The 15678-nt window shown below is 39.7% G+C and overlaps 1 protein-coding gene across 11 annotated transcripts in view; it reads right to left on the minus strand.

The window, feature by feature from the left end:
- Positions 1-15678, minus strand: part of TNRC6B (trinucleotide repeat containing adaptor 6B) — a 149170-nt gene that overhangs the window by 84701 nt on the left and 48791 nt on the right. Inside the window, exon 1 of one of the 11 annotated variants that reach the window (XM_064453769.1) lies at positions 8106-8509. The exons of the other annotated variants lie outside the window; for them this stretch is intronic. Coding sequence (XP_064309839.1) covers positions 8106-8110 — 5 coding nt within the window. The 5' untranslated portion in view covers positions 8111-8509. Of the gene's footprint in view, positions 1-8105; positions 8510-15678 lie in introns of those variants that run through there. 11 annotated transcript variants of the gene reach the window in all.

Genomic DNA, 15678 nt, shown 5'->3' on the forward strand with positions numbered 1-15678 from the left:
ACCCCTGGGAAAAAACCTTGTCCCCAAAACTTTTGTACCAAGACAGGCTGACTTTCAAAAAAATTAGCCTGTTCAGTTATTCATGGCCTAACCACAGAGAGTTAGCTTAGAGAGCTAAGCAGCTGTACCTTTATGGTATGTTAAGCTGCCAATGTAAATCCTGGACTCTCAAAAGCTTCCACCTTTTGCCTTTTTCATCTTGTTTTACCTGAAGTCTGGTAAGAACAGACTTCCTACAGTTTTTCTGTATCAGGACATAGAATTTATTTGTAGAAAGTGGTAAATGTAAAGCAAAGCTGTCTCCCAATTAACAACACAGAAGAGTAAATCAATTCAGAATAATGTGCTATTTTGGAATAAAAACAGTCACTCAGGACTTAATCAGAAACAGCCATTCCAAAATAGCTACCATGCAGAGATGAGGTGGTTAAATGCAATTTCAGATGGCTTTTGCAAAAGGAGGACTAAACTGGTTCAAACTGCTGAAAAATTACCTGCATGCAAGATGTACAATTCTCCCATCCCAGGTCATTTACTAAAACTTTCCACTGTAATTCAGTGGTTTTCAAAACATTTGTTGAGTAAACCCTAGGAAGTTAGAGAAACACCATCATGAAGAAGTACATCTAAACAACTTATTAGGAAGATTAAATCTTTACCCTAGATGAGATTTTGTTTTTAGTTTCCTACTTCACACTACCATCAGGGTGTTTCCATCAGGTGAAGCAGTCATGAATACTACAGCAAGGCCAGCGTATTGGTTAGCAAGCATTCCTGCCAGGGTAATGCAGACCTGCTCTGAATAGGATTACAGGACACAGGTAAAGACAAAATAAAACAAAAATAACCCTAATGCCTTGTCTACTTTCTCTCTCTCAGCATTGTTCGGTCTGGTTGAGATGTACCAAACAGATAATCTGAACATTACCTGGAAAAAAAAGGAAAATTTATTTTACTCTAAAACAAGGCTATTAAATTTAAAATTCCCATTAATATTACTATAGCTGACTTCTGCAGCACCAGCTGGAGCTGTCTTTTACACTGGGTTAAAAAAAAAACTTTGGGGGTTTTACTTCAGGTTAACCAAGTATTTTTACAGGCAATTCAAACCTAGTCAACATTTAGATTCCAACCAGTGCACAGGAACTTGTAATCACATCCACAAAGAAAAACCGAACTAGATACAGAATTACATATGTATAACCTAAATAGGATATCCTCTATTTCCAAGCACTGTATTTTAACCAGTTCTAATTTAAGTTTTGGGGTTTTTTTTTGGGGGTGGGGGGTGTGTTGAATAAAACAGTGGGATAATTACACTAATAGTACCCAAGTAACGTCTAACAGAATAGGAAAGGTTTCTTTATACAGTCTTAACTAGAATATAGAAGCATACATTTCTAAAAATTCACATGGGGATCAAACTATCTAATGACTATTTTCTGTTTTGCAGGACAACCAGTTTTTGATGCGCATGAGTAAGCTAGGAAAGGATGTTAGCTCATTTTTGTTCCTTCTGCCATCCCCTGCATATAGAAGGTATCCATTTTCATTTTTATTGTCCTCAAACTCTCTCCAGTAAGAGGGAAAATGGCCTGGAAAAAATCCAGCACAAGTTACCAGATTAGAATTTCCAAGCATTAGAATACCAAAATTTGCCGGTATGTTGTGATCAAATAATCCTCCCAGTGAATTGTTCAGCAAAAGGCTGAGCATAAACATGCTGAATATTTAGCTGGCAAAGTGACGTATCAGAATGTATGAGTCTCACTTCAGTTGATGAAGTTCTCAGTAGTAGTCACCCTCTTGCCAAAGAAAGCTGTTTTGTAGACAAGTATATCTGGAGTATCAACACAGAATTAGAACCATGTGTTTTAAATCAGACCCTGAATCTAGCATGATTGCTTAACTGAAATTATATATAATTAAAAATATAAATGCTAATACAGAAGCTGCAACAAGACCATGAACACTGTAATGTCTTCTACTACAAACAGTAAAATTTAAACCAGGGAAAACAGCATAAGAAGCATGCAAGACTTATTTTAGGGAAGGTTTAAGTGGCACTGGACACTGTGTCCTAAAGAAGTGGATGGCTCCGGCATAAACCAACTTCACAAATGTAGACTGAACCATGATGACAATGCATCTGTGTATATTTGCCACAGAGCACATGTAAAATGGGACAATTGAGCTCAACTCTTATTAATGGTGAAGTGGCATTAAACAGAATATATATTTAACCTTTCCTGTTTTCTTATAGGTCAACTACCCCAAAAAGTTCAAAATCTATGAACACTATGGTGTGTACATACTGACAAAACCCCAAATTCCAGCAGGCTCACTGAAGCTAAAGTTTTCAATGTTCTCAGGTACACAGAGGCTATGCCCAACAGCCACTATGCAATTACAGATGGACAGTGGCTTATGATTGTGCTCTTCAACAAATGCTGTGCTTTAAAAAGGAAAAAAAATACTGAGAATACTAGTAGTAGTTTTCCCATTATTTTGTTTTTCTAAAAAATACTGCTCTGATTCAAAAATTAAGACAATGTTGCGCTCAAGTTCCAATCAGTTTTTGGGTTGAGCTGTTATATCCATATCTTTAGGAAGCACTAACCCTGCATTTACTAAGCACTCTGGGAAAGATGAGCACCCTCCCCTTATTTCTTAACTTAAGCATGCATGGTGGGGTTTTGTGTACTCTTAAGGAATTAAAAGAATGGCCACCTTAATTTAAAAACGCTTGTACCTTTCTGCTTTTCAGTTGAAGTAACTCTCCTGTTCAAAGCACATTCAACTATGTTGGAGCTCAGTGTCAAAATAATGTTTTCCTGACAAATTAAACAACTGCTTATTCATAGAGAACATATGTATCTAGAAAAATATATACAAAAAAGCTGAGGTGTTTTTTTTGCTGAACTATCCCCCTCTATCGTGTTTTGCTACTATTATTTAAGCTACCTCAAAATTTGTTGACCTCCCCGACTGTTCAAAATGCTCTGAAGTTAAGGCCCCACAAGTACCATCCTAAAAAGAGAAGCACTCTGCTGCTGGAATGAAGTAAAACACGGTTGTGTCTTCATACTTAGGTTTGGTTTTGTTGTTGTACTCAATTCCAAGGCTACATTTCAGTTCTACAAGTCTCAGTTTAACACAGACTTGTATTAATACACATGCTTTGTACTTCTAAGCATTTTTCCACCTATAGATATTTTAGATAATTTTCTCTGCCTAACATACACAAGCATCCATGTAATTGAGACACAAATTGTAGCACTGAGAGGAATAGTACTCAGCTCTCATGTTTGCTACCTGTGGTTTTTAACAAGACACCCCTCGGTAGTTTCTCTCCAGGTATATTAGCACACATTCTTCCATGCTGTTTAACCCTTGTGGTTTGATCTGTTCTGCCTTTAAAGATCATCTCGTGTTTTATTAATGTATCTTCTCTTACATACCTGAAGTAACTCCAGGGTTCATATCTTGGTTTATATTTTCCCACGTACCTAAACAGGCTAATTAGAAGTAGTCCTGGAACTACAATATTTTGAAAGAGGATCAAGGTTTGTCTTTCCATTTGCCCATAGTATAATATCCAAATATCACATCAACCAGCTCTTAAGACACAACTTTTCAGAAATTATTACAAATATATAATTCTAGTAGCACCAGAGCATTTCAGCCCTGACCTATACTGACCAGCATACTGTAAACAGACAGGAAAATAACCTTTAAAATGACAACAGCCATAAAGCCTTATTAGGAACTCCTTTCAGAAGTGTGTTGGTGCCACTATGTATAAAAAAAGTCAGGGTTTACATATATTCATGCTGCTTACAACATATATATTCTGTCTCTACAAAAAAAAATAAAGAGAAACTGTTGTCTTAGTTGGTTGGAAGCCTATGTATAAAGGAGAAAGAATTTAAGCAGCGAGAAGTGCTAAATGTACAGCTCTGGGGCTGGAATTCACAACAGATACGGAAAGGCCCCATTTCTCTTGTGCCCTTCAAAACAATCATGGCACCATCACAACAAAATACAAATATTTTCAGTATATAGTATTTTTTGTCTCCATGATGCCTCCACATTTGCCTTCAATGTTGAATTGGCCAGAAAGTGTTATCTTCACACCCAACTTTAGATGTCTTGTTTGACCACTATTTAAATATGGCACATATAATCATACCAACTAACTTCCAGTGTTACATTAGCAACTAAAGCTCCTGTTTCTTGAAATAAATACTGGACTTGCTTTGAGCAGCAATAAATATTTGTATTCACCTAAACCGAATTTTACATCTGTTTATCAAATTAATTCTGCAGCAATAATTAAAGCTAAATATTTAAAGTTTAGCCACTTAAAATCTAAGCAGCTTCCTCAGCAGGATTCTTCTAAGTGAACAGACATCTTTTGCCCTGACATTACACACCATCCTTTACAAGACTCTCAGGAAGGTTACAAAACTAGAACCCAGATACCTATACCTGATCCCCTTGGTAGGACATGAAGTGCAGCTTTTTAGAACTAAACATCGTATGTATCTTGTCTTCCTGCCTCAAATCTTGATCTGTTTAAATAGGAAACCAATACTTAATAAGCTGAAACAGCTCTCTGGAAGGAGGTAGGTTTCTTCTTAATCAATTAAAGCAAAAAAACTATAACCCTCCAACTTTTCAGTTATAAAACAACCGCCAGCTGAAGACAATACCAAATGTGCAGATTCCATATGTTCAAAGTAAACTGTAAATTAAACTTCTCACCTTCCATCCTGGACACCAAGAGAAAAGTAGGTCCATAATGACTAGAATTAAAGAATTCTGCTTTAAGGTGCAAGCCACAACAAGTTTTTGCAGGGGTGCTAGGAAAGGTACGGAGAAAAGTTATCTTCCAACAACACGCTGATTCTATAGATTTGTCTTCATTTATAGATTTGGATGCTTTCTCCTCTACTCAGTATCTATTTAAGAGACAAAAGTCTCAAAAGGTTAAGTTTAGCCGAAACCAGTCAGCACAGCCTGTAAGATCTTAGGACGTTTCTTTTTTTCTCCTTCCCAGCAGGAGAGAAAGAAGCTAAAAAAAGATGCTGCTGAAAGTAAGCATACTGATTTTTCAGTCACTCTTCCCTGAATTTTTTTACCCCATTAGACCTGCAGACTCCTGTATATTGAAACTTAACGGTACTAAGGCTTTTCTTGCCAACTATTTCTCAAGAATGTCTTAGATGTAGTGCAAAAGAATCCAGGGACTCTGCTGACTACAGTCTTCACTGTAGTTTTCAACCTACTAAAACAGTGCTTTAGAAGGGGGCTGAGGTTCCTATAGATACCAATAACAAGTTATATACAAATGCAAAGAGAAAAATGAAATAAACTTCCAAGCCCACTGTTATCACTAAACTAAGGAAGCAAAAAATGCTCCCCCACCCCAACACTTCTGCAAGCCTCAAACTGATCTAGAAATTACAATTCGCATCAAGACTCTCAAAGTTACTTTAAGTAAGTATTTTGTTCCCTTTGTACTGCAGGAACATACCAAATGCAAACAGTATTGAGAATTGCCCAGACTCACACTTTTAAAATCCTATGGTTTCACAGGCTACAGAGTCCTCAACACACCCTGCACTAAGATTTGATAGGTCAAAGACATATTTATATGAGAAATTATTTTAATTGGTCGTTCCTATTCACAGTGTACTGTCTCACAAAGCTGCTTAATTTACTCTGTACTGGAATCACTTCATAGTTGCTTTTTGTCTGATCCACGACAGCTTCTACAGCTATGAGCAGTGCAAATTATTAGCAAATATCCTGCGTTCCATCTTCCTAACAACCAAGCTATACTAACACGCACACAGTTTGGAAGTGTACGACATAGACAGTAATGCATGCAGGCAAAACATACGCAGGGAAGGAAAGTTCTTTTCTCAAGCAGATTCTGGGAAGGCTATGTCCTACAATACTGACAACCCAGGACAAAATTTAGGTTTTCATTACTTTCCCTGTTCAGCTATCCCATGCTATTAGCAGTTATCACATAAAACTACATAATTGATGTTTTGGTCCAGTAAGAACCAAATCTGAGATTACTACTACTTTATATTGCATTTGAAAACAGTTCTAAGGCCTAATTAAGTTTGTCAATCAACAGGTATATTCAACACATTCTGGCTACATCAGGGTCTCCACTAAGCCCAAGAAGGCTTTGAATAACAAAAACCATCAGGGTACACCAGGTTCAAGACAGAACAGATACATACCCATAACACGAGGGTGGAATTTAATTTAATCTCTAAACAGGGAGAATGTATTACTTCATACACATACTGGGTTATCCATTACTACTAAACTCTGTAAGACCAAAATTATCAGCACAATTCACTATATCAAATTTGAGTGGAATCCTTTTCATCGGCTTGCTCCAATTTAAAATAAAAACCCACCTTTAACTTCCAAGAGAAACTTAATATACTGCAGAATTATTTCAAATATTTGCTAGCCACTGGAGGAAAAAAATGCCCTGATGCATACTGCTACAAGACTATAATGAGGACAGCCAGACAGATTTGGATGTGTTTACTGAAAATGTGTCTCCTCTGTTTGTATTTAAGTCTATGGATGTAAGGCTGCAAAGAAATACTAAATATAACCCCATCTTGTAGGTTTACAAATTTGACCTGCTAGCCATAATCAATCCACTCATACGCTGCAGTGTGAAAGCACATTCACATCATTATTGCCATAATTATCTGCTGCTTAAGTATCCAGCTACAAAAAACATCACAGTAAAAGGCCTATCGGGAAGGGGTGAAGAACAACGTATACAACCACAGCGAATTTTTTCTCGTTTAACCTCACAGAAAGGAGCATTACATCACACTCTTACAATGCAGGAGGAGGGGCCTGTTCTCAGAAAGCAAGCTTCAGCTATTTCCCTTTAATTTTCTGCTTGGTTATGGAGGGAGATGCAAAAATCACTTGGATTTAAATTTTTAGTAACGTAGTAGAAGAAAGACGGGGGGAGGGGGGGGCAGAAAACACAGCTTTTTACCTACATTTACTACCATGCAGATGGACACCCATTTTATGAAGAATACGGAGCAAAAGTCTACAAAACGTCAGTGGCACCCAGCATCTCTCATCTGCAAGCGCGCATTCCTAAATATCTGGGGGGGCCCCCTCCCCCCATTTTATCGGTGGCCAGACCCGTTAAGCAGAGATGGCTCCCCTTACTTCTGGGCACGGCGGGTCCCCTTTTACAGCCGGGGCTACCAAGCCGGCTTTAACTCCCGACGCCGGGTTTGGGGGGCAGGACCGCAGGGTCCCCACGACGGGGGTGGAGGTGGGGACGGCCGCGAACGGACCGGCCCGGGAGGGAAGGGGGAGGGGGGGAGGGGAGCGGCAGCCCCAGCCCGCGCCGGAGCCCGCCGGCGGCGGCGGGGCGGGCAGGAGCTCTGGGCTCGGCTTAGCTAGGCTCGGCGGGGCTCTGCCAGCGCAGGGATCCTCTGACCCCCCCAACCCGGCACTCTACCTGTCCGCGTGCTTGGTTTTAGGGTGGGTTTGGGGTTTTTTTTTTGTTTTGTTTTTGTTTTGTTTTGTTTTTCCTTTCTCCCTGGGGAAGGGTGGCCGGTGAGAACACTTCCCCATCTGTCCCCCGTCGGACCCAGCAGCAGAAAGAACGCAAACCCGTTTTTATATATGCAAATTTTTGCAGCAGATTTAAGAGCTTCGGGTGCTGTGGGGAAGAAATCACTGTTTAAGAAGCCTCCATTTAACTAAAACAAGATTTTCAGTACTATCTCGTCCTTCACCGGTTTGGAAAAACACGAACGATCTTCTGTAATTTGCCGAAGTGTTTTAAATTACAAATCTCTTCAAAATCCACAATACGCTTCTACGGAGACCTCCTTCTAAAAAGCCCTAAAAATCCACTAAAAGTGCTTCACGCATGAAACCAGACCACATCTGAAACAAGTATTTGTGCTAGAAAAAATAAAACACACCTCTGCAAAACCACGGATGAAAACGGTCAGCTCAGGCTCTTAAAAATCGACTGATAGGTAAAAACAATAATAATAATAAAATATAAATGTACCACTAACCTCATAAAGTGCAGCAGTGCTTAAATCCAGCGAGTTGAGGCATACAAGGTAGAAATGGAAATGAAAAAAGATCCAAAAATGATTTTGTGTTTGTTTTGGTGGTTTTTTTTTATTTTTTTTATTATTATTTCAAATGTTCAGAAACCAGCAGAGACTCTGTCGGCCATTTTGGCTTGAACTCCCTCCCTCACTCTCTCCCTCTCGCTCGCTCCCTCCCTCTCGCTCCCTCTTGCTCTCTCTAAAGGAAGAAGCTTTTTGTGACCTTCAAATAGAGGCAGGTCATGTGACTCCAGGCAGGCTGTCAATCACTATGCGAGGGCCGGCCTACTTCCCGCCTTAAAGGGACATCGCCCTGCCCGCACCGGGGGCCAACCTCTCCCCGCCGAGCCACGCCGCTCGACTCGCCTCCGTTCATGGTGCAAAGGCACTACACAGAGAGGGTGAAATAGATGAGCGGTAAGAATACGGACAGCGACTCAGCTGGAGCTTTTCTTGTTATAACTTGCTCAAAACAAAGCAGCTGATTCTACATTAAGGTTGCAGAGCCAATAAACGGGGAAGGAAAAAGGTCTTAGTCCCGCTAGCCACATGCACTCTTCTGCGGTGCACCAGGGTACACTTGACCCTAGCACTTACCTCGAGAGGAAACCGAATTTTAAGTACCCCATCCCATCTGAAGGACAGGAGGTTCATCCTCAGTCCACAATGAATCCAGACTGTAACTGGACTGTCTACATGATGTGCACACATAAACCCGAGATCCAGGTTCAGAGGCAGAACACCTGCAGGACAGCAGGGCAAACTTGGTCTCTCCTCTCGCCGTGACTGTTCTCAGTCTCAGGCTGCAACCCAATCACGAGGCAGACACTCGAGAATCTCTTCCCACAATTTCCATAGATAAATGCTCCAACAGTGAAAGAGAATCCCAGCACGTTGCAACATTAAAAAAAAAAATCTTCAGGATGTTTCCAGATATTACCTTGAACGTGTAGAAATGGTAAAGAAGGTAGTTCAGGAACAGAACACGGTAATGCGAGTGTGATCCTGCTGTGAGGAGACTTGCTCCTGAGCCAGCCCAACACAGGTAACAGATGCTTGAACCGACTGTGTAATGTAACCATGCCCAGTGGGATGACTGACAGCAGCTTGGGAAGGAAGCTCACGGGAGCACCCTCGGGATTGAGCCCTTAAAAAGGCCCAGGTTTTTAATTCTGTACAGTTCTGTACTGTAACTCCATAGAAAGTAAGAGACCATGCTATCAGTGAAAAAAAGGCCACAGAACGAAACTAACTTGAGAAGTCACGGGGGGGGCACTCCATAGGAATGAATTTGGCAGGGGGTAGAAGCTGCCCATGTTATGAATGAGAATAAAAATTGTTAGTGTATATTATACTACACAAGTCACTGGCTAAACATTATGTTTCAAAAAATAATCAGGAGACCGTGGATGGCTAATAAGGCCCAGGTTTCCACACACTTTGCTCCTACTACCCTCACAGTAAGGTACAGAAACCCTTGAATGGGGATTCCCCCAACGAGGGGATTTCTTCAACAGGACTACAGACTGCACCCTAACCTCCCCCTACCTCTGTCTGTGCAGGCTCACCAAACTCTGGAAATAGCTAAGGGGTGATGCATTTACGAGTACTTAATGAAATAAAAGCAGTTAAATGCTAGCTATTCAGGGTGCTCTGTCTAATCCAGAGCAGAGAATCGGCCCAGCTTGAGGTGCTTTGTGGCAGGGCTCACCCAAACATGGTAATTTAAGAAATGTGGTGAAATCTCAGGGAATGTATTCTTATTTGTGGCAAGACCCGAAGAGGACACCACAATTGCTCTGATTATCTAAAGACAAACCCCAAACCAACCACTAGGCATCTGATTTACAGAAAGTTCCATAAAAGCAAATATATATATAAGCGTATTTATTAAACAGCTATCCCCCTTCTGAGAAATTACATTAAGTATTGTAGCTGCACGTTCTATTCATGTTCACACCGGGTATGACAGTATGCACTAAGATACAAATAATTTTACTCCCTCTCAAAAGCCAAATTGTTCTACTCAGACTTATAAATACTCTTAAATTCAGCAGGGCTTGCCAGCTCTTCATTCTGACGTCCTGGAAGCTTTTACTTCAAGGAGTTGATAATACCTTGATGACTTTAAGCAACCAGCGCTCACTTCAGTTGCTGCGTATCAAGTGTAAATCACTGCTACAAAATTTCACCTTGTCGATGTTCTATTGACAAAGCTTTTTTTAATTGACAAAGCTTTTTTAATCAGAAAACTTTTTGGGGGACAAGCAAATCACCAGTCAACTAAAAATATTTAGAGAGGCCAGTATAGGCAATTCTTAAATAAACGTGGCCTGAATAAAACACCTTGAGTTTTTAGCATTCTGTTAAAAACATATGGGCTGTAGGCCTAGGTTTTACCTTAACTGGTTTCTCTTCCATAAAGAACCATGGACTCCACTTGACAAGGTGAAAATTACCCATGTTTTGTCTCCTTTAAAATGTTCTTTGGAAGCAACTTCAAAATCCTTATTTTAATATAAAAATTAATTAAATAAATGCTTTGATAATTTTTTTTCAACTAAGCTAACAATAGAAACATACCTCATTCTTTATGTATTTCTCCTGGCATCTTGGTTAAGACGGCTTACAAAAAGTTTTAGTTTTTTGTTTTGGTTTGTAGGGGGAGGGAGGGAGTGGTAGTGGTTGTGGTTTTCGTCTCTTTTTTTTTTTTAAATGCAGCATTTCCCAACCAAAGTTGTGGAAGAAGCAGCAGCACAGCTGGAGTAGAGCATAAAAATACAGAGCATATACAAAACCTGCACATGCCTTTTCAGAGGGCAATTGCACTTTAAAACCTAACCATTAAGCTTTCTGATGCTAACAGCGCTGTTAATAGCTAGTGTTAATAGGTTATATCCTTGTTATGTGCTACTAACTTATCTGATTACAAACACTTCATTTCTAAGCACCTTCCAACTGAGGATCATAAAGCACTTTAAAAACTTTAATGAAGCTTCACAGTACTCCTGTGAGGACAGTATCCAGTATGAGCTGACATATACATGCACACATGCACGCATTAAGAGAGATGCTTACAGTCATGGATTCTCTGCACTCATATCTCAACTGAGACAGGAGAGGAGTGGGGTTTTTTAATTCACATTAAGCTGCACTGTGGTTCCAGTAACAGCTCATCCTTTCTGATGACCTTTTGATAAGAATCAAGAAATTAGGCTTCAACATTATGTAGACAGGCATGCTCCAGTGTCCACTAGATGAACTGAGGTATCAACCGTACCCTCTAGTTGTCATCTCAAAAAGACGACCTGGTCTGTCTGATCTGTAGATCCTTATTTAATTTTAAAAATACTTGAGTTCATCCAGTCCTTATGCAAAATGCCCTGTCTCATGAGCTGGCATTTTGTTTGGGCTCAAAATCCTACAGTTTGATGCCACATCTCCCTCATTTTGAAGGCTACACCCTCACCATCCTACAACATTGGACTCCACCCACTGGGCTTTCTACACTGCCAATCTACATGTGGCAATAAATTTAAGACTTTTTTTTTTTCCCCTAGAAAGTTCTTCATAGCTGGTACTGTGACAGTAAAAAAGTCAATTCAGCTCCTCCCAACACAATTCCTCAGCAGAAACCTCAAATATTAACAAGTTTCTCATAGCATGAATGCCTTCTCACCAACTGTCCTTTCTCCTGCTGGTGAAGAATTTGCTTCCGGAAGTATCAAAGGCAAAAAGGCAGATTGTTTTTATCCCCCCCCCCCCGTGAACTGCCTACATGCCCTCTACCCTACTGCAGCTCATCAGTTAGATTTCCCCAGACCTCCCTCCCCCAACCCCAGAAGGTGGGTGCAGTAACAGATACAACATAACTGGAGGCCTATTCTTCCCTAGCTCCCCAACCAGTCACCAGTGGTCCAGCTGACCTGGATTACAATCCTAGCAAGCACAACTCTTCAAGTTAACAGGGATCAGAAAGGTCCCTTTGTCTTTCCCAAGATGAATTTAAAAGCATAACTCTTAGAGTAGGGACATGTATGTGAGGACTAGGTTACATAGTTGCACACTGTCTAATAATAAAAAGCAAGCAGAGACTGCCGCCCCCCCCCCCAAAAAAATATGGAACAGAATTAGGAGTCTTAAGTACTACTTGTGTGCTCTAACAACTGCCATATGATTTATTTCAAAAGAACAATTAAAAACATTTAAGGTTAAAACCAGGAGTTCAAAGCATCTTGCTTCCTGGACTTTGCAACAACTAGACACTTGATGAGGCATCTCAGTCCTACATAAAAGTTAGTTCAGAACACTTTTAAATTATTTTCCCTGAACAGACAGAGACCCTGAATGCCCAGCACTTCTGAAAAGTGAAGACGATAGCTAAATCTGGCTGTATCAACATACCTTTTTTTTTTTTTTTTTATTGAAGTCCTCACAGCAATTGCACATAAGCCATTGTGCAAGAGACATGACCTCTCCTGCTGGAGTGCAAAACTTCAAAATGTTCAAGCATTCTTCAAGGACAAAATACTCACTCCTAGTGAAAACTAGGATTTTGTTTTGGGGTTCCCCCCCTTCACATTTAGTGAATAGTGAGACATTTTATGCTGCAGACTGTGAAAACAGAGCTGCCAGGGGTTTTAACTATAGCATCCAAAAGTATAACATAATTCTTTCTTCAGAGAAAAATACCATATTGAAAAATGTCTGACAAAGCAAAAGCTTGCTCAGTTTCTGAAAAGGTTACAACAGCTTTTGCATCCCTTACACAAAGGCACCTATCAACACATTTTAGGAATGGCGCATACCATCATTATTATTCAAAAACTTACATTGCAACAGTGCTTTGGAGCCATACTGTAGCTCAGATCTCATTCATATCTTGCCAGGAACAAAAGAGAGAATACAAGGCCTGAAAACTTCACAGCATATGAAGTTTAACAACTCTAAATGGCTGCAAGGCCAAGCCAAAGTTGTGACCCTATACATAAATGAAGTGCCCACAGAAAGATAACAAGTCAGAAGGAAAACTTCATTCACTGGCTTTGCAGACACTTTCCCACCTAATTTTTCCTCAATCTGCTACAATACTTTCCCCAGCTGTTCAGCCTACAAATAATCCATCACTATGCCTCCACTTCTTCAATCTCCTCAAATGCCCTTTCCAAACTGGAGAAAATATGAGGTTTTCTAGCTGCCTTTTAACGAAGATGTTCCATGAACACTCGGAACTGAAAGCTCATTTCCTATTAATCTCTTGTCACACATCACTGAACCTCTACTTTACCACACTAATCCAACCTTCCTGCACAGCCAGTTCTCCTCTGATGCCAAGGCTCTACCAGTATGTTGTGCACTATGTAGACCTCTTCCCGTAACTTTTTTTCACCCCTTTCAGTACCTGGGCAAAAAATAGCATGTGCTGCAGCTAATCCCAAAGCACGCATGATGATTAGCTATTAGCAGATATAACCAGAAGAGTTAATCTTTTGTTTTGTCCTGAAGCCCTTCTTGTAGTGGGGAAATTAATTTTGGTCTCTCTTCCGGGCAGTTACTGAAGTTTAACATATTGGCAGTTACAACTATTTCAATTTTTCACTCCTCTGCCCCACGCGACCAAAACTAGACAAGAAACTCCAACTTAGTTGGGAAAGATACAGGCACAGAAAGGAATTGCATGACACTTAACTACTCTAGGAACTGAAAGAATTGACCCCAAACATTATCTCCCATTCAGTCAAGTCCCTCTCTAAATGCTGAATGAATTTTTATACCCATATCCTCAGAAATTAAAATGAGTACTTTCCAGTAACATAACATACCAGGGAACTTGTACAAATTAGAGTTCTTAGAATTTGATTAACCTGCTCCTTACTAACATCTCAGAAGCTTCTTGATTTTGGAGACTATATAATCCTATCCTAACAGGTCTCCCTCTTCAGTTACTAAAATCCTATAAACTGCCAAAACATCCGTGAAATAGGAAAAGTTTGTCCCTTTTATGTAATTCTACCATGCCAGTGAAAAGACAGTACTTCTTTCAAATAAATAGATGTTCAGGGAAATGGTATAGGATATCGCTCCACCCATATATACAGCAAGCGGTTGCTTTCTAATTGTTATTTACAGAATGTGAATTACCATGCCAGTTAGATGATTGATTCAGCTGACCTTCCACCAATAATCACTGTTACCATGCATTTCAAAAGGAGTAATAACCTCACTGGTTAAATCCTTCCTTCCCCTTGTTTAAACCTTGAAGCTTTAAACATTTTAAAAACAAATAGCAGCAAGAATTTTACTCTGACCATCTTAGAATATTTAATGAAAATCTCATCTTTCCTGTCTATAAACATTTTACCACAACAGGACCCTTACATCCTTCTACCAAAATTCAGTATATTCTGCTCACTTTGTTTCAGCCTGCTCATGCAAAGCAGATTTCTTACAAATACTTATGGGAGGTCTCACAAAAGACAAGATTTTTGGACTGAAAGAGTTAAGTCTTATTCTAGTCCATTTTTTTTTCTTTTTTCCCCCCCCACCTAAAAGGAAGCAATATTGCACTTATTCTTTTTAAACATATGTTTTTTATGTATTTGTGGTGAGATAGACCAGTACCTCTCTACAAATTGTTCTAACTTGCCTTTAGTTTTAGTATGGGGCGTTCAATCACTGGCCCGGAAGCCTCTGAGCAAAGGAATTTCTGGCATCTTGGTTGGAGCTGGCACCAACCCATTTTCCTTTGTTCTCATTAAAGGAACCATAATATGCTAAGTTAAATTAAAAAAAAAAAAAAAAACCAAAAAACCCACACCAACCCCTCCCACCCCCAAGTAAACGCAGAATACAGACAGAATGCATAGTCAGTGGATTACTGTAGGAAAAGATTTCCCTAATTTGACTCATTTTTCTAATAAAAGCACTATTTATTGCTGCAAAAATCTGTAAACTGATCTTTCCAAGTGACTTGAACATCTTCCCTAAGTAATTTGCCTTCATGTAGAGCCCTTCAGTTTGAAATGTCAGGAAAGGAACAGCTAGCTATCCATGCAGAAAATTCTACAAGCTGTAGCTGTCACAAATATTCAAATGCATGCACTAAGTTAAAAACAGTATGACTCCCAAATATGGTCGACTTTGATGAAGGGCAGAGAGTTCAGCGAATTCCATCTACCTAGGTAGGAGTAAAAGAAATCATACCAGCTCTCCAGATCAAGCATGCCAGAGAAGCAATCCAGCTTAAGAGCTCCAAAATATCTCTATAAACAAGTTTTTAATTCATACCATGCTGACCACAGAGCACAGTATTTTTAGTCATACAAAGTAAGTCATATCTTCTACACAGAATAAAGACCTTGCTTTTTTTTCTTCCCTCCCCTTCTTTAACCAATAATAGTCGCTCCCTGAAGGGTCTAGATAGGAACTGCAACTTAGAACCAAGTTCTTTGACTTTAAGACCATTTACCTTTTTTTATTCTTTAACCTCTGGTATCTCTAAGCTGCAGTGATTAGTCAAAATTTCTACTTTCTG

The sequence above is a fragment of the Phalacrocorax carbo genome, chromosome 1, assembly GCF_963921805.1.
Source record: "Phalacrocorax carbo chromosome 1, bPhaCar2.1, whole genome shotgun sequence".
NCBI lineage: Eukaryota > Metazoa > Chordata > Aves > Suliformes > Phalacrocoracidae > Phalacrocorax > Phalacrocorax carbo.